Source organism: Saccoglossus kowalevskii, chromosome 8, assembly GCF_978046115.1.
Source record: "Saccoglossus kowalevskii chromosome 8, keSacKowa6.1, whole genome shotgun sequence".
Taxonomy (NCBI): Eukaryota; Metazoa; Hemichordata; class Enteropneusta; family Harrimaniidae; genus Saccoglossus; species Saccoglossus kowalevskii.
The window spans coordinates 33,381,932-33,402,780 of record NC_140648.1 but is presented as its reverse complement, the minus strand read 5'-3'; the positions used below and the strand labels follow the sequence as shown (position 1 = coordinate 33,402,780).

The 20,849-nt window shown below is 36.4% G+C and overlaps 2 protein-coding genes across 3 annotated transcripts; one reads left to right on the top strand and one right to left on the bottom strand.

Moving 5' to 3' along the window:
• The first annotated feature begins 2,168 nt into the window (after positions 1 to 2,168).
• On the top strand, positions 2,169 to 3,221 carry LOC100377234 (uncharacterized). The gene has a single exon (XM_002736892.4). It carries the CDS (start codon positions 2,252 to 2,254, stop codon positions 2,813 to 2,815), a length of 564 nt encoding a protein of 187 aa, XP_002736938.1. The 5' UTR covers positions 2,169 to 2,251; the 3' UTR covers positions 2,816 to 3,221.
• A 5,095-nt stretch (positions 3,222 to 8,316) lies between these two features.
• LOC102802277 (uncharacterized) lies at positions 8,317 to 19,512 on the bottom strand. Of its 2 annotated transcripts, none has more exons than XM_085502505.1 (6): positions 19,277 to 19,512; positions 18,649 to 18,729; positions 15,276 to 15,353; positions 14,719 to 14,826; positions 14,498 to 14,595; positions 8,317 to 10,251 (listed from the first exon to the last, which is right to left on the bottom strand). In XM_085502505.1, the coding sequence occupies exons 1-6, from the start codon at positions 19,328 to 19,330 to the stop codon at positions 9,627 to 9,629; spliced, it is 1,044 nt and encodes a 347-aa protein (XP_085358631.1). In that variant the 5' UTR covers positions 19,331 to 19,512; the 3' UTR covers positions 8,317 to 9,626. The 2 variants fall into 2 exon arrangements, with proteins under 2 accessions (XP_085358631.1, XP_006819188.2); XM_006819125.3 differs by lacking the exon at positions 19,277 to 19,512 and adding an exon at positions 18,855 to 18,893.
• Between the last annotated feature and the right edge of the window lie 1,337 nt (positions 19,513 to 20,849).

Here is a 20,849-nt window from a genome sequence, read left to right as displayed (position 1 = left end):
TTTATGTATCAAAGAGTCTATTCAATTGTTGCCATGACAATAGCTATGTTGATGGTTCACAAAGCAACATTAATACTACATGCCAGAAAAAAATATCATATTATAAAGTGAATGTCGTTGGTCAATCAACAGCACGTAACAATAATCACAAATGAAATGTGAAGTTTTATTGGAAACAACACAAGCTTGAGTCAGTCAATCACGGCACTCAGGCCGAGATGTACAAAGCACAAAGCAATAGTGTCACGCAATAGTTTTATTTTCATTGGTGTATTTAATGCATAGCACAATTGCAATGGTAAAAACTATCATGCCATAACTTACTGCCAGTCAAATTCATAAAGTTATGTGCCGTTTAACGATGTTGTTTCATAGGCCAGTTTTTGAAGGCAGTTGAACGGAGAAAAAATGGCAGCTCGGATTTTTATGCCAACCATTGTCACTCACGGTGGAATTTTCCATAACGATTCCTGATATAGTTACGCCTTCTTTTCTGTAGCTCTCGATTTTAAACCAAATTGTGCAATTATACACAATATTGATAATTGTTGGTTTTAATTACATTACCAAAAACATAAGCGTTTATTTTGAAGAACATTTGGTACGCGACCAATTCAAGAGAAATACGATCTGTCAGTGTAGTATCCGATCGACGCAGTTATTTATACACTCGAACTACAGTGTCAAAGGATGAGGGATTTTTGAATTGCACTCATTGAGATATTGTGCCGTGTTTGTGTACAACAAACAGAAAGAAGAACGGTTTCACATATTTTCCAGCCGAACTAATAAAATAAAGCATATACGGCAAGATTTTATGTTCGTTGTCTGGCTAGCTTTAGTCACTGGCAACCACAAAAGCTTCGCATGGTCCGCCGACTGACGTAGACAACGCCACATGTCCCGCGGTGATTTTTGCATAAACACTGAATTTACAGACAGAAAGTTGTTGTAACTTAGTCAGATGGTCAGAATTATTAAAATGCACAATTAGAAATACTTTAATGGTTTCAATCAAAAGGAGAAGCAAAAGTATTCTTAGTAGTATATTTGGAGGTCAAAAGGTACTAGTATAGAAACATACTCAATATGGCGTTCAGTTTCCTTCGTCACAGCTAACGAAGCAATTAAACCAGCTTAATCCACAAGATATTCTTACAAACGAAAACTGTTCATATTGACGGGTTTAGTACAGTACTTTCCATGGCTATGATAGATTTTTAATGTCATGGGTGCTTTTAAAAACAACACGATAATAAATACTTTTTACACCGACAAGACAGGCAAGCTTGTGATGGTGGTGACGACGCAAACAAACACATCAGTGCATAGTTGCACACAAAAACAACATTTTCTAATACTTTTAATTATTTTTAAAATATTACAATGCACATGGTGTTAATAATTGTTGATATATAGGTGTTCGTGCTATTATTTTTGCAAAATTGCAGCGAAATTGATCAAAATTCGCAATTTTATACAAATACTAGTAGAAAGGGCCCTCGGAAAACTGACGTAGCTCGACCATGAATCTCATTACTGGCCAAGTATTTTTATCCGCCAAAATGCGTAGAAAGATCGCACAAAGACCATTTTACATTCATTTTAAAGTATAGAGATTGCATGTTTTGATCTGTCTAGGGTGTTTTAGTCAAAATTTCATGGTAAAAATGAAAATTTCGTATTTTTGGCGGACTAACGCCGAAACACAAAATGGCGGATAGGAAACAATGTGCTTGTTATCCTATTTTGAATCAGCCACCAAAATACTGAAAACCGACCAGAAATTGTATAATACCTGTTAAGTTGAAGAGGATATAACAGAGTTTCTGTCAAACATCAACATTTCCACACCCACCGTACTTAGCGAGAAATATGGCACGTTGAAGTGGAAGTAGGCGTTTTTCACGAACTACATTACGGAAAAAACTTCAATCGAGCTTCGTAAATATTCGACGTAGAAATCCATGACGCCCCTCGAAAGAAAGCCCAGTATCTTATCTCACTAATCGCACGAAAATCGGCTGGTGAAAAGTGGATTATTTACGAATATTATGGCTCTAAATAGAATAACAAGCACATAGCTACACTCATGCAGCCATTTTCGTTACTAACTCCTCGACTGTGTTATGATGCTTTCTCCGACGTCCGCACATACTCTATTTATTGGGGTGGCGTTCTCCGCGTCACACCAATCTGCTCTTAGGCTACTATTCTCACGTAACTGATTCCGATAAGTGTAACTTTCAACATGTCAGATGCACCAGCAGCTCCAGCACCAGCAGCGGCCAAGGCTACCAAGGCAAAGAAGCCAAGGAAGCCGAAGGCACCAGCAGCTCACCCAAAATACAGTGAGATGATCGTAAAGGCAATCGAAGCACTCAAGGAACGTGGTGGTTCATCCCGCCAGGCAACCCTGAAATACATCCTGGCACACTACAAAGTTGGCGATGCTAAAGTTGCGAACGTTCATCTTAAGATGGCACTTAAGCGTATGGAAGCCAGTGGTGCCCTGAAACACACGAAGGGCAAGGGAGCATCGGGCAGTTTCCGTGTCGGAGAGAAAAAGAAGGCAGTCAAGCAAACCAAGAAACCGAAGGCAAAGAAAGCAAATAAGCCCAAGGCGAAGAAACCAAAAGCCAAGAAACCAAAGGCAAAGAAAGAGAAGAAGGCAAAGAAACCTGCAGCAAAAAAACCAGCAGCGAAAAAGGCAAAGAAACCAGTGAAGAAAGCAGCTAAACCCAAAGCAGCAAAACCGAAAGCAAAGAAGGCCGCGCCAAAAAAGAAGGCAGCGAAAAAGACCGCAAAGAAGTAAATTTTTATTTATTATAAAGACTTCTGTGTTCAACATCTTGAGACAGAGCTATATATATATACTATATGCATTTTGTATATATTTTGTAGTATTTTAATATATACGAACTTGACAGTTCGCTGCGGACTACTACGATCCCAACATCACCGTCGTTGTTACAAACAATGAACATGAGACCTTGAAGCGATGTCAGCCAAGGTCTGTAAAACAATCGATACTGTATATATTTTTCAGTCGTTTATTTCTTGAGATATTCCACTGGAGAAAGTGTGGACTATTTTCGACCATGTTTCAAGTAATTTATTTTTTTTGTTCATAATGAACTTGTACTTCTTCAACCCAGAAAACCATGTAAATGTATTTCTTACAGTGTAATTTCATTAAACCAGACTCCTTTTATAATGAAGATCTGGTCTTGTTTTTTGTTTGTTTGTTTGTTTGTTTGTTTGTTTGTTTGTTTGTGTGTGTGTGTTATGTTGAACATTTTTATGTGGGTACTATGAATGTGTGTACATGGTGTATATGATCAGAATGTCCCAGCAAAAACTCCGCTTTTCTGCTCTAGTATCTGCACCAAGTGTGATTCTAGTTTTGACATGCTCCTAAAGTTCAACGGTCGTTGTCAAATAAAGAAAAAACAAACAAAATAAAATCAAACCGTTTCAAAAGAACGCGGGCTTCTAACGGTACGCCCGTCAATTCTCAATTACTCTGAATGCATGTATAAGTGTTCCCGCCCCTATTTACGTATGTGATGAATGAGGTATTGCCTGACCGACAGCGACCCCTTCTGGGTCGATTAATTTGCGTATGAATGCCATTCACCGAGACTGTATCTGCAATATGGCACGTCATACCGTTTTCAGGACGACGTTTTAAACTAGTTTGCATTACCCCCGCCATTACTTCGTTCTGTCTAGTGTACCGACGTCAGGCTACACAGATGGTAATGAGGTACATTTTATATTTAGTCTTACATCAGTTGCACACTAGTACCAGTCGAACTATGGAGCCTTACATCCTGTCGAACGGCGTTCTCAAAATCTGAATGACAATGCAGGGTATTTATATCGATCTGAATAATGCTTCATCACTGAATCTATCGTTTACAAAGTTACGGGGAGTCCTATTTTACAGCAGCAACAACAGCATGTACTAGCATAACAAGAGACTAACATTTACGTGTTGCGCCCTCTGTGGCAGCTACTATCTTGGGATTTGTAACTTGGCAACGGTCATGTATGGTGCGTAATTAGGGCCATATTCCCGAACGCACAAAAAATCCTTCTTGGGGATGAAAATTTTACATGTTTAGTCAACTTCCTCTTTCTGATAGCAAAAAGTTATATTTACTCGTGTAGACATAAAAACTAAAAGCCAGAGTTCATGGCATACAACAGATATGTACACTATTTCCTGGAGTACTTCATTGCTGTCCGACGGAATAGGTTGACTTCTCAAATGGGGAAATTTTATGAAAAACGTTTCCCAGTCCACTTCACAATATGCATATTAATTGCAATTTGTAATGTACACACCAGGTATGTAAGATTTTAATTTCAGGTCAAACTGCAATAACAGTTTATAAATACACACAAAACAAGTTCTTGTGATGGTTTGAACATAGAGAGCCGCAACTAGTGGGACGTTCCTGGTGACTACCTAGCTTAGTGATAAAAGACTCATAGTCTCTGTGCCTGGAGGAGAATGCATTGTTATGTGTCATATTGTGTGTAGCGGTATCAGCTGACATACACGATGCTCCGTGTAACATTGGTAGCATCTACTTTCGGCTTGAAAATATCAGGCATTTTTGCACTGTAGTGAGTGAAAGCATATCGAAGCCGAAGTTGAACGTTTCACACCCGGCCAGGTCACGTCTGTGTTGAAATGCATAAGATAAGATAAGATAATTCTTTATTACAACCATATTGAAAGAAATTCAATTTAGGTGAATACAAATGTAATAAAGGTATAACAAACTGTTCTACAAACTAAAACTATACTTATCATAAAGATACAGTAAAGAAATATTACTGGTACTTGAAGATAAAAATGAATATATGCGTCCGCGTTATGCGTGTGTGTGTGTGTGTCGAAGGGTGTGACTGCGATTCTGTTTCTCACCAGTGAGACAGACAACTAATTTTTTAACTTAATTTTCTACTTATCTCAGGAATTGATCATTAGAAACTCAGCGAGCGATGGCAGAAATGGGGAATAACAATTTGCACAGTATTTGTGTGAAAAAATTGCAGCAAATTGACCATGGATATAACAAAGTACATGCCTCACAAAACTATAAGTGAAGACAGGAAAACATAATTTTGACATGTTTTTCTGACATCGTCTTCTAACCTCAGTAAGAATCCTGGCAACAAATATTTAAAAATACAATGCTACAATCTTAAAAGAGACTATAAACGTCTAATCAAAAAAAGAAAGTCAGAATTCAAAAATTAGATACACAAGTACTGGGACTTGAAGAACTAAAAAATAACCAACAAAATGAAAAGATGAAAAGTGGTTTGAACACTTTAAAGAGCAGAATTCTTCCGAGCAGATGAGAGACTATAACCAAGATGCAGACATTGACTTATTAGAATGGAGCTCTCAGACAGCAGATATGCTTGAAAAATTATTTCAGAACTTGAGATACAAAACGAAATAAATAAAAAAAAGATGGAAAAGCCAAGGTCTGGATAAAATTACAGATTAAATGCTGAAAACAGGCAAACATATTTTAATTAAGCCTTTACAAACATTATTCAATCTTATCTTATCTACTGGCAAGTATTCGAGCAGCTGGAATACAATCTATAAAAAAGTGACAAAACAGACCCTACCAACTACAGGGGAACCACCCCTGCGAGCACATTAAGTAAACTATTCACATCAATTCTAAACTATATACAGAACATTTAAAATAATAATTGAAGAACAAATTGGGTTCATTCCAAAATTTGGAACAAAAAATCACATATTTGTATTTAAACAACTGGAACAGGAAATACATGTTTGCATGTTTTATTGACTTCAAAAATACATTTGACTCAGTATGGCACCCTGGACTAATATACAAATTAGAAAAAAATTGGTATCACAGGTATCTACCGAAATTCACTTGCATGGTTAAAAACAAAAAAAATGGCTTAACAAAAACATTTTCAGTAGAAAGAGACACAAGGCAGGGGGTGGCCAAGTCCACTCTTATTTAATATACACATATAAACATAGGGGAAAACAATCCGACATCTTTGCGAAATAATACACTGACATGTTTACTATACGCAGATGACATAATTCTACTATCAGAAAGCAGCTTAGGTTTGCAGAGTGTCCTAAACGGTCTTCAAATTTACTGCAAAGATGAAAATTAAACATTAATATTAATATTAATAAATCAAAAACCATGATATTCAACAAAAGTGGCAAACACATTAAAATAACAATGTTTACATAGATGGTGTAGAATTAGAAATAGTGTCAACATACACTTATCTTGGAATTAAATTGAAAACAAATGGTAAATTTGACTTGGCACAAGAAGACCTTAAAAATAGAGCTATGAAAGTATGTTTAAAAATGAAACAGTTATTATTCTCAGATACATATATACCAATAAAAACATATCTTAAAATGTTTGATACCATGATAAAACCAATTATTTTATACTATGCAGAAATCTGGTCAGATAGTTATAATTGAACACCAAAAGATGTATATGAATATCATGTCACCAATGGAACAATTGCACATGAAATACTGCAAATACCTACTCAAAGTTAACAGCAAAGCGACCAATGTGACATGGCATGTCTTATACTTATACTTTGAAGATCTAGATATAGACCATTTGTGACATGAAGAAAAAAGCAAAACGCAAACAATGTAATTATAGATAAAATAATATCATAAAAACTATAAACAAAATTTAAAAAAAAATTGCAAACAGATTTTAGTCAATGATAGATAACAAAGGGAAAAGTCACAAAAATAAATTGCGCACTTACAGAGAACTTAAAACAGACTTTGGCTTAGAAAACTACGTACACGTAGTCAAACATACCAGAGGGAGAGAGTAGGGGTACTTACCTCTATTTTGGGTGAGAGTGCTCCGCAACCAGTTGAAAATTGCACCCCAGAAGTTCGACGCTGAGGGCGACTTTTGAAAAAAAATGGCATGAAGCATATGATACCATGAACAAAATGTTACCAGGCAACCGGGCATATACGTTTTTATTGTTACTAGCCAGACTGGAAAATTGTGTCCTCAACGCAATGTCATCCGCCGTATAAAATGGTCAAACATGGTGGTGACTCGAGGTTCAAAACCTCAGAGTCTTTCGACTTTTTATGGGAAAATTTTACTGTGGTACGAACCATGAGGGAAGAATGTGTATTTGGCCGAATTGCCCGTCCCTTCGATGGTATATTGCGCGCCATACAGGCCAACAGAGTGATCCATGTGACCCTAGTAGCACGAGGAGTGTTCATGATGTAATTTCCATACTTGTCTTATGTTTACCAAAACGCCACCTTTAAATTTACAGTTTTGAAATAAGAATAAACTAAACGGTAAAGATAATTTAACATCCGTTCCTCATATTTTCAATTGAAATGCTCATATTTTAATGTGTTACGATTTTAAATATGACCCAACATAATGACACACCTTTGTCACGTGGCCGCACCACTAAACAATGTGGATTGGATGGTCAGACGTACTAGTATTCTGACAAGTTATGAGGTGAATTGTAACAAAACGGCACTTGTATACTGGATCAGCGAAAAACTATCGGAAATATTCAAATTACGGCGACAAAACTGAATACATATACTTGATCGTTGTGTTTGCGCTAAGTGGATTAACATACATTGGCTAATAATATGGTTTGGCTGTGCATGGAAGGTACTAACGATACCTTCCATGGGCCGTGGAACTCGACTCAGATTCGTAATCATCGCGATAAATCGTTTGAAGCTGTCACCAGGAGAAATCGTTTCGTTCATGAACGTTATTGGAAAGCATAAAACATACCCGTATCAAAGATATATTTACATCTTATTAATAGTTTACGTAAACAAGATATTGAGCGGATCCAGTAACAAATTATGTTACTCCGTCTGTATTTGAACTGAAAACTGGATTGACATCGTCCCATTCCCGACATGAGATCGCGCCCTCTAGTGACAAAATGCATCAACAACTTAAATGGAGCAAAGCAAGACCGATTTTAGCACCGATCTTGTTCTGATTTGTAGTCGTACGCCAAGAAGTAACCTTTTAAAGATATGTTCTATTATTTAAATAACAAACGACTACACAAACAAATTTAGAACGACATTGCCTTACCCCATCCAAGTTATAGTACGTTTACGTCAACGAAGTTCACCTTCGCCACTAGAGGTCTCCACTTACAGGCAAAACGTTCTAGTATTTGATCGAAATATTCTCGAACATATTTGTGACATTAAATAGTGCGTAAAACAAATCAGTAGCATACATAAATAATTACTTTCATTCATTTACACTTCCACTACAACACAACTAAATAGAGAATATTCGTTTACTATTAAAATCCGTTGCTAACCCAATATTGATACAATAAAATCTGTTAGGTAAACAAATATTTGAAAGATATTTATAAGTAGAATAATATGTCCATTCCATAGTATGAAAATAACATGCAAATGTAATATCTTAATAGCTGTCACGTGATGTCGCAATGATATAGCCTCAAATTCTATTTCGACAGTCGAAAATTTAATTTAAGCGATTCCGTGTCTTTTACAGAAATTTACATGTTCATAGTAATAATAAACAAATCAACACATGCGAGCATGGTATGAATAGAAATTATTAACTAATTAATTAACTAATTAATCAACTTTAGTTTTGTAAATTTCAGCCAGTTAATCTAGAATACACTTTATATGTATAATTTACCGGCACTAGATACAATAATTTAAAACGTGCGTTCTTATGATTACACGTTGAATAGTTACAATTCGGACAGACTGGAGTCAAAATATGTATTCTGTGTATCGGCTCGTATAAAATAGATTTTGCTATTGTAATCTAAGCTGAAAATGTATACCACAACGATTGTATCTTTAAAATATGCAATATAAGCATTCAAAAGAGAGAATTTTTGTACCTGTTTTCTATATTTTAAAATAGTTTTTGAGTATATTCCACTATTCCCAATGCTTCGAAATTTCAACAGTCTATAGCCAAGACTGTCTGGATAATAAAAAGCAAAAAAAAAAAAAAAAAAAAAAAAAAAAATTCACCTACAAGTGCCCACGAACCTGCATCTATACCTTAAATATAGAAGAAATCGCTGTAATTTATCCGTGATTTGACCTCAGAGTGAGGTACGCATATCCCATATCATAGTACCTTTAGACACAAAACTGAGAAAAAGCGAAACACAAAGGGGAACTGCTGTTAAGATACGTGTCATTGCAAAAACACTCTAATGAAATAAACAGTGCACTACAATCATCACGAAGTTGGAAAATTACTACTCAGGAAAATTGCAGCTGGTTCGTAACATTGTCCGAGTAAAATTACATCACAAATGTAGAGTTTATTTTGATATCCAGTTAACAATAATTTTAGGGGGACAACTTTACAAATACATTTGTATCTTGAGTTCCCCCCTCTGTTAGTTACCAGAAAGAGTTGATTCAGAGTTCGGCACGTTCCGTGACTAGCCGATAGATACTAGTACCACTCAGCACACGCCACTTTTAAATACAATAAATCACTGTTGAACACTCGAGAAACCAATGTGTTTTAACGTCACACAGTCATGACAAATCTAGTGTTTAGGAACTCTTTCATTTCTTGAACGCCTTCTCCATTTGAACTTGTCTCGGCGTTGACGGCTGGGATATTCACACCAAAATCAACCAGCGCCCTCCTAAGTTCTTTAATTGCGGAATATTTGGGTTTATTTTTGCGTGGAGACGGGATTGGGCGACTTGAATTTTGGCGGGGTTTCGGAGTCGGCATGGGAGTTGGACTCGTCACAACTTCGTAAGCAGATTCACCTTCGCCTTCTGGCTCATTCGTTTCTGTTCCATACCCAGAGGATATCGAATTACGTGGTTGTACATGTGTACTAGCAAGAGGGTCATCTTTTTCAGTATCTATTTCCACACTAGACCGTGGCGGCGCTGTAACTTTGAAAACTGTACCAGACGTATCAGTGAGCGCTGGTTCCCGTTTCTCTTCAACCGCTTGAACCATCTCATAAAGTTCGTTGTTGTCGTCCGACTCTTTTTCGGTTGGCGATTGCATTAAATCGTAATCAGGAGTTTCTTCCGGTTGTTTGGATTGCCGACAAGCTTCCTGGTCTTCCGTCACAATGGATAATGGCTTAATACCACGATGGCTGGATTTCCCTCTCACTATTGGGGGCGTTCTAGAACACATAAATGAGAGTACTTGTATAATAAAAAAAACATAATGCTGGCAAATCATAATTAAAATTACTTTTATTATGTTAGAGAGATAGTGTAAAGTTTTATCTCATTTTAGAATCCGGTTGAAAAACAAACAAACAAATAATAATATCATGTCCCATCCACAAAGAAATTCAAACATAGAGTGGCCCACTACAAGTTAAAAAGATGTCACCGTACACAACTCGTGTTTTTCTGCTGAGTTAACGTTTTCTGAAACTTTAAACTCTTGCATTGTTTTCAGTCATTTTCAAGAGCCAATCACCGGCACGGCTTTTCTACAAAATTCAACAATTTTCACCGCCAGTTTCCATGAGAAGATGATTATTTACCAAGCTAAAAAACACGTTTTTTTTGGAGTTTCGGATTGCCATGACTATAATTGTCCATGTCCCAATGTTATGTTAAAATGACAGATCAACACAAGAACATTCAAAAATCGCACCGAATGACTGTATTCATGGTTTATCATTATGAAACTTTATTACTGGCATATTAATAGTAATAACGCCGATCAGAAAAACCCACAAGATTCAACACTCCGAGGTGAATATTACAGTGAAATTTCAATAATAGAAAAACATCACATTGACTTACAACTGTAGTTCCTAAATATGTTGCTAAGTTAGTTTGGTTATTTATCTAAAATAGCAATTTATACGGTCAATTAATAAAATCTGCATGCATAATTTCAAAATTATATTACTGTACACACTTTGAAATGCTGCATGCCATTTTAGCGAATTTGGCTCAATGCTTGAATTAACTGAATCTTATTTTAGCTAGAGTACCAATAATCTCGTGAGAATATACTCTATTCTAATTAGCGATATCTTAACTTAGCGAAAATGCGAATTAGCTTTTACAGTATTTCACGGTAGTATTGAAAAGGACATATTCATGAAAATGAACTTGATTAATTTTTCTGATCACCATGGAACAAATAGATGACCTTCAAATGCGAACATGAGAACAACTTTCAGGAAGTATAAGAGGCAAGTAAAAAAAAATAACTGTGAAAGATATTGTATCCAAATGTGCGCAGTGTTGACAGGAATCGAAACAAAGACTTGGATTAGTAAATAAAAACCATCAGATTCGCTAAGGATACGTTAACAGAGTGGGATATGATCAACTCAAACAAGCTATGGCCTAGGGCTTCGTATGGGAGTGGTTGTTGCAATAGGAGGCCTACAGCGGGCGCAGCAACACTGAGTTTATTCCTGAGAGCCTATTGCAGACATTAGAACTTTAAAAGGGGCCTATTTGCCTCCCGCGCGGGCCGCTAAATTTGGAACGCACATGGTGAAGTAACGGCATATACAGTGACCCCCCGGGCCTTGTGGTCGAAAGAGCTCCAATGTAATTGTTGACTGTGGATTGGAAATGTAGGGTGGGGCGATGTTGATAAAGTTTGGCACCATTGGCCTAGGCTGTTCAGTACCCAATACAATGTGTACTGAAAAATACTATGGAAAAGACCAGCCCAGGTAGTTCAGTACCCAACACAATGTGTACTGAAAAATACCATGGAAAATATTGGCCCAGGTAGTTCAGTACCCAACACAATGTGTACTGAAAAATACCATGGAAAATATTGGCCCAGGTAGTTCAGTACCCAACACAATGTGTACTGAAACATACCATGGAAAATATTGGCCCAGATAGTTCAGTACCCAACACAATGTGTACTGAAAAATACCATGGAAAATATTGGCCCAGGTAGTTCAGTACCCAACACAATGTGTACTGAAAAATACCATGGAAAATATTGGCCTAGGCTGTTCAGTACCCAACACAATGTGTACTGAAAAATACCATGGAAAATATTGGCCCAGGTAGTTCAGTACCCAACACAATGTGTACTGAAAAATATCATGGAAAACATTGGCCCAGGTAGTTCAGTACCCAACACAATGTGCACTGAAAAATACCATGGAAAATATTGGCCCAGGTAGTTCAGTACCCAACACAGTGTGCACTGAAAAATACCATGGAAAATATTGGCCCAGATAGTTCAGTACCCAACACAATGTGCACTGAAAAATACCATGGAAAATATTGGCCCAGGTAGTTCAGTACCCAACACAATGTGTACTGAAACATACCATGGAAAAGACCGGCCCAGGTAGTTCAGTACCCAACACAATGTGTACTGAAACATACCATGGAAAATATTGGCCCAGGTAGTTCAGTACCCAACACAATGTGTACTGAAACATACGATGGAAAAGACCGGCCCAGGTAGTTCAGTACCCAACACAATGTGCACTGGAAAATACCATGGAAAATATTGGCCCAAGTAGTTCAGTATCCAACACAATGTGTACTGAAACATACCATGGAAAAGACCGGCCCAGGTAGTTCAGTACCCAACACAATGTGCACTGAAAAATACCATGGAAAATATTGGCCCAGGTAGTTCAGTACCCAACACAATGTGTACTGAAACATACCATGGAAAAGACCGGCCCAGGTAGTTCAGTACCCAACACAATATATACTTAAAAAGACTAACTTCCAACCGTTACAATCCATGTGTCCACATTTATGAATTTCAAAGCAATCTGGTTGGCGGTTTTGGAGAAGAAGTCAAATTTTTACTAAAATTAGTCTCTTACATATGGTCTTATGAATTTTAGTCAGAGTCTATTCCATATCGTGAATAAAAAAAAAAATCATTTTTGAACACCACAGGTAGCTGTGCTATAACTAGCAAGGTGATCTTGCTTACGGTTTGGGAGAAGAAGTCGCTTGAAAAAAAAGTTGACGTACGACGGTCAGACGGCGACAGGTCTAGTCAACCTATGAGCTCTGCTCGGTCATCTTCGATATCAGCGGAGCAAATACAACAAATATTACCCCATGAAAATCGTGAAATTTTGTGTATTGTTTTTATAAGATATCAAGTTTTTTTTAATGAATTTATAAAATGTTGTAAGTGGCTTGTTCTCGCTACTCAAATCCTATATTATCATTTCGAAATAAATACAAAACATAGTTGAACTCTGGTGACCTTGCCCTTCGTTGTATAATATTATTCCCTTTATCATAGTTTGTTTCAATATGAATATGCATTCTCATAATTAATTTTGAATACAAACAAGTTATATATTTCAGAACAATTTTCTTTTCAAAATGTGGATGAAATGTTTTGCTTTTTATGTATTTTTTATGTATTGTTTTTGATATGATAACTTTGAACTAAACAGATTTTCTATTAGCTTCAGATATTGATCAAAGTTAGGCACCCAGTTTATAGGAGTGCTTATATTGATTTTCTGACATCTTGTTTTCTGTGAAGAGTTTATTGTGTATCACCAGTGATCAGTCAAGTAGAAACAGTCAAAATATTGTATCAGATTTTCTCAATTTTTGCATGATATTTTTATACAGGACATCTGTTGTTCAAACTCAGGGAAGACTTTATACTGATGAATAAGGTGACCAAGTTTGAAGAAGTTTGGAATAGAATTAGTAAAGTTATTAATAACAATTATTAACGACGACAACAACAACAACGACAACGCCGGACAAAATTTGTCTCTTAATATACCTTTCCCTTCCATCTTTGATGGTACGGGCAAGGTAAAAAAAACATATCCTCAATCCACCTATTAGACTATGTTAACTGATCGGACCCCTAATCTTTACAAAGTGGTATTAATGTAACCTGTAGACATTTCACCTTTCAGTTTCTATACACATGAGTAAAATTGGAACCTTTTCAATTTCCGCGTTGTTTGAGTCCAATTCACTTAAAAAAATGCAGGACGTTGACCTTTTTTTTACATACACATACGTGTTGATTGTATGAATCAGTTACATTGCATCTACGAAGCATATAAGCTACCGTGTGTCACTCGGTTTGTTGAAAACACACCCGGAACTAAAAAAGTATGTCGAAAAACGTATAAATATCAAGGAAATCCATCATTGTAAAGTCACTAATATCTCAGTATTCTGACGGTTATCAAACAAATATTGACCTTTAAACTAAACAATGTCAGTAATACCGGAACTCGAGTTGCAATAAGTAATATTGAAAACCCACGTCGTGATCAAGTGCCAACGTGGCCAACAAGGCGAGCTCGTCTACCTTGACTCACACCAAGACCAATGAAGTAATTCAGTAAATGGGTTTATACTTGGAACAATAAAGTGGTTTGTAGTTCTATGTTGTTTTCTACTTATTTAAATACTTACTGAGTGTCAGGGGGGTTTAGGTATACGATGGATCGTCGCCGCATTGCGTCGTGTAACTTTGACACCCATTCATCGCATGCACTTGCGCTTTCTGCTTTCTGCAAAACAACAATTGGATCATTTAAATTTTATTTTTATATGACAGCAATATGAAAGGGTTCATGATTTGATGGATACGCGCATGCGTATGAAAATGTAATATGACATTCAAATATACGTACCAAACGCAGTGTGTCTTTCGCTGTCGTAATCTGTACAAAGTGGTGGGTCTGGGTTGACGTTCGTTTCACCGTCTGTACTCCATCTAAATTGATGCTTCCCTTCGGACTCTAATATAAGCAACACACATACTGTTATTGTAATCAATTTACAGTTTTGTTATCATTTAAATGCTGTGGATAATATTTTAATTATAAATCCGAAAGCTGTGTCGATCATTGGCTCAAAAATCAAAAATCAAATAAATTATTAAAGCGGCCATTTAGAAAGTGGACAAAAACAAAAGTTTATCAATCAATGATGCGTGGAGGCGCTACATAGTTGCATTTGAGCGTTTTACGGATGTTTCCTATTTCCAGAACAACATGGAGCAGGGGCGGATACAGGATTTTGTTATGGGAGGGGATTCAAACTTTAAAATCGCCAGACTAAGTTAATGATTTATTTTATATTATACAAAAACAAATTGAATATTTTTTTCATCGGGGGGGGGGGGGGGTCCGGACCACAATAACCCCTCTAGATCCGCCACTGTGGAGGGACATTTAACTATTCTTACCTGCGGCTCTCTCGCTGGATTCGATTTATAATAATTCAGCTCCCGTCCATTCAGCTGGAACCATAATTTCTTGGTCGACTGAAACAGAAAAAAATGTGACAGGAAAGGTAATATAATCGTTTCTGTCATTTTCTGGAGTTGCCAATTTATAGTTTATATAGTTATGACATCCGCTTTAATGCGCATATAAAAACATGGCAACGTTGTATTTTTGAAATTAGCTAAACGCTTAAACGTGCGGTACTGTCACAATGTTTAGAATGCACCCATGTTGGTGTTAGTGATTATCTATAAAAATATTAACTCGCGTATTGATCTCGGCCTGCACTACATAGACCACGCATAGCACCGGTGACCCATGGTTCACGAAACCATTTCAATTATTGACCAGAATGACCATTGTTTAAAACAAGACCAATAGATTGACTAATGTTCAACCGATTACAGTCCGCGTCACGGCTTTGATTATGAACTTTACTGAAATGAAATGAAACCGATGAAATGGGGAGACTAAATTGGAAATAAACTTACATGTGCATGTGCTTGCCATCTGATAAGTTATTTCTTTGTAGAAAAAACAAGTCGAAATAACATGTATTAATTTTGAGATTGGTTATTTAACGCTGTCCCAGTGAACGTTATTTATTTATTTATTTATTTATTTATTTATTTATTTATTTATTTATTTATTTATTTATTTATTTATTTATTTATTTATTTATTTATTTATTTATTTATTTATTTATTTATTTATTTATTTATTTATTTATTTATTTATTTATTTATTTATTTATTGATTTATTGATTTAGCTGTCTGTCTGTCTGTCTGTCTGTCTGTCTGTCTGTCTGTCTGTCTGCCTGCCTGCCTGCCTGCCTGTCTGTCTGCCTGTCTGCCTGCCTGTCTGTCTGTCTGCCTGTATACACACATATGATTTTTTTTGTTTTTATATACTTTTTATTAGGCGCTTCATTGATACATTACATTGTTATGAAATTACATTGAGTTGTTCTATTATACATAATATATAGTAGTACCTCTTTTTTTATCTTACATATGGTAACAAAGGAGACCACTTTTTTAGATGTGAAACCATCTTATTGTACTGTTTTGCAATATAATTTTCACATTGGTAAATTCTTTTACAGTAAGATAGGAAGCCAACGAAATTTGGCTTAATTTCCTTCATTTTACAAAAGTATACATGTTTTCTTACCAACAGAGATATAAAGTTTACAATCAAAGTACCATCTGGGTTAGATATAATCATACATAATCTACTTGATGGTGACTTTAATTTAAGTGGTTCCCCCACCAAAAGAGGATTTCACTCCAGAGAGATATAACATATTGACATTCATAAAACAAATGTTCATAGCTTTCGGCTTCCCCGTCACAGAATGTACACTGTGGGCTGCCATACTTCTGAGGGTTTATTTTGTGTAATTTTTGGTTTGTATATAAAATATTATGAAGGAGCTTGAACTGGAATTCTCTCATTTTGCTCTCAGTTGTCATTTTGATCATAAGTTTATATCTTTTTTGCCATTCAATGCACCCCTCCCTCAATTCCATTTGTAGTTTGTTTTGGCTTGCAGAGATAACAAATGACCTTTCACATAATTCATTTTTGACATCTTTCTTAGTTAAGGTTTCCAGATCCATAGGAATTCCTGTAATTTTGAAATAAGTAGATTCCAGATCTGCTTCTCCATACTTTAGATCCCCAGGAATAGCTGATGCTAAACCTAGCCATCTTAATTTATGTATTAGGGTAAATTCCTCCTGTGCTATTGACTGCCACGGTATCAAACCATTTGCGTCAAAAAGATACTACAGATACTTTCATTATTCCATTTCGAACAAAATCCTCAATATATACCGATTTTCCTCCAATCAGTATTTTTTCATTATTCCATATGATTTGATCTTTACCCTGTTTATAAACTTTGATTTCTTGTGCCCATATATCTAAGGTCTCTGTGACAAATTCACTCAGTTTCACCGGCAAAACCTTAGTATTATAATTGCACCTGAAGATCATTTCCCCCCCCCCCCACTGGTTCAAGCTGCTTGTCTAGAAAGAGTTTCCAGGGATGGTTAAAGTCCGGATCTAAGTAATGTTTGATCCAAAGGATCCTTTGTTGTTTTTTCATGATATACAGGTTCGGCATAGCCAGACCTCCCTGGCCCACGCCTCCCATCATTGTACTTCTAGCTATTTTGTCTTTGCCTTCCCACAGAACACACGTATGATTTAATAAAGTTGTTCAACTCTTTTCCGTCTGTCCCTAACATTGTACCGACCATGGACCTACAAACATATCCATGTACTACTGCCTCATATTCTCCACACCTTATTCCTTGTTACACTCTTCTTATTGTCATGCACCAGTTATTTGCAACCCCCTCCAATCAAGGCCAGATACTTTGCGGGACAGTAAAACACCTGCTTCATGGGCACTTAAAACACGCACACAAATATTACAGTGGCCCCGGGTGGGAAAAACCAAACAGTAAATGGATACTACGATACATGTTTCGCATGTATAGAAAACGGATGTGTACTGGAACTCAGCACCAAGGCACGGTGTTGACTTTTAAAAATAGCACTTACATCGCATGGCGTCACCGTAATACATACACTTTGAAATAACATGTTCTGCTGAGGGCAAACACGAAGGGGGAAGACGGTTAGCGCGGTCTTGCAGAAACTCGGTCCGGATTGTAAGAAAGTCTGCATAAATACATACCGTAGAAAATAGGTCTATAAGATAGGTTTAAGATTTAGATACCAAAGAAATGTGTTATTAGTGGAGCCATGGAACTATTATAGTTCCATGGTGGAGCACTAATGATTGCTCTCAGACTACACAACCCTGACGAAAAAACATGTCAACATTGTATTATCTTTTTTTGTTTAAAGTAGCAAATAAATATATAATAATTGATAACAGATGTGGTAGCAATGCTGACGGAGTTTTCGTTAATAACCTTTTCCGACACAGGCCAAGAAGGTATAATGTAACACATCAGTGAAATATGTTGGGTCACGTGTTTGATCGAGAATGGAGCTAACTAAAGCACTCTATAGTCCGAGTAATCCTCGGGGTATGTAGGTCTAGTACGGTTATTGTCCAGAGTGCGTATGTAACAGGAAGGGGGGGGGGGTAATGACATAACTCTGAAGCATTAGTCTACCCATTTAGCCCTGTGGTCTTACACAGCGTAAAACTCACATCGATATGAATGAACGTTGATTCAATACATTCTGAATAGACAAGACAAGTTGAGCCAGTGAACAAAACAGCCATTGTCGGTAGGTCTGACTCTGTGATCTCGATAAGTGGTATTTAAATAAAATGCGTGCTTTACCCTAACGCCCTGCCTCTTCTCTAAGTATCCACCATGGCAAGCCTCGGATTCATTCATATCTGTTGTCTGCGTTGTGTTGGACTGTAATCAAACAAACAATAACGATCGTGACTGGCAGTGAAAGCTGTGGCAAAAAAGCGGAAACTAAAACTATATATCTAATAAAAAAACACATTCAGCTATACACAGGTCTTGAGCATATTTACACATCAATATATATACAACAAAGGACTCTTATACGTTTCGATGAAACTATTGCATCGACGGGGGTGGGTAGGGTGGCAGGTCAAATGTCACGTGTACAAATATGTATATCGTTTCTACTTCCTTATAAGTAAATTCATATTTTCTATACAACCGAACTATTAAAAAACTTGAAGTTCACGATAAATAAAGACAATAACGGTCTCAATGACTATTAAATTAATACTATAGATTTAACCGACACGACAGGTGTAGGTAGCATCTGCCTTAGTACTAGTACGGCAACGACGACGAAGTTTACCGGGCTGTTGCAATCCACACGCCTATACCAACTCGTTATACTGCAATGGCCAATGACAAAGACGCCTAAAACACAGTGTGAATATATGCCCGCTATAACGTGTCACGATAAGGAAATACTCACCACCATATAACACCCAGACGGCTGACTCTTTTTTCGAAGCAAAGATTTCATCATGTTTATCGTTTTCTTACGCGAACGAAGGAAACCGTGACGAAGAAGTAAAACAATCACTTAATATCTTGCTCTAGTGTCTTGACATAAATTCATGAAACATCCGAGGATGTTTATCCATGTCTAACTGTTTTTAAACGTGTGAAACACGGACACCGAGATGACTTACGCAGATCAAAGGGTGAGCTTTGAATACAGAATAGGGGCTGATAATAATAAATGTTATCAGTTCTCTTGAACTTTGTCCCTCTATTCCATGACACTACTGCCGACCAGCAAAACATGATATCACGGTTTTTCGAATTTTATGAACCATATTTACGAAATGGTCAACATTTGCATTGATACGATCCGTTATTTTAATAACGGCGATGTCGTATCAGTGTTATGCTTTGTTCACTCATGGAAGGTACTATCGTTAGTACCTTCCATGGTTCACTTTAACAGACGGAAATAGGGCGCTGTAATCCCTAATAGCATACCAGACGACGAGACGGTATCCATTGGCAACCCCCACAAATACAATGAACTTGCTTGAGGCAGAAGTCACACTAACTATTGTCGCTTTTAATAGTTTGCAAATTAAAACGTATACGATATATTACCATACAAGAGATATCCATTTTGTGTAATGATTAAAAACGAGTTTACAAGTAAACACGTACTAAACTAAACATGCTATTTTAAAATATTTCATAACAACCAAGTAGATGATATAATCTTTAGATAGTTTCCACATTGTGGATAAGTTGTTTATTATTAAACACGGTATTAACATACTCTTTATGCCTATGTTGATGCATGATAACATACTGACTCATTTTGCCTTTTTACCAAATTTTTACCCTAAGATTGGCATACCTTTTGTTTTATCTTCAAATTTGCTAAACATGTTTTCATTAACAAAATTTCTAATTATTATGTTAGCATTCCAGTGGCGACGGTACCCGGGAGGGGAACAGACGGTCGCCCACCTCAAATAAATGTTGGCGGAAATACAGGAAATAGCGTTTCAGAGGGTCTAGATTTCAGATATCGCCCCCTCATTTATTATTTCCACCATTATGTTGACATTTCTTAAACAAAACTATGCACATGGCTAAGTTGAATACATGTACTCATATTTTACGATTTTAACTAATAATACAACAAATAATTGTTTAAAGACTGTAACCATGGAAATGCCAAAATAAAAACACATAAATGGCTTTATCAAAGTGAATTGCGGGATGCAATCATTCGTATGTTCAACCAAACCGTGGTGGTAGAATGGCGGCCAAAGAAATTAATTTGTGAAACAGTTTCTTCAATGTTATTAATCATTTTCATTTGCGAAGTAATGTATATTTCATTTATTCATGGTCTTCATGAACCATGTTCATCATAAATATATAAAGTTTATTGATTATTGTTAAATTGATACGCGATTTATTATTAAACGTACAAATATTATCAATATGGTCTCAAATCGTGAAACTAGCTCTGCTACTCAAAATATAATATTAATTATGTTCTTAGTCTT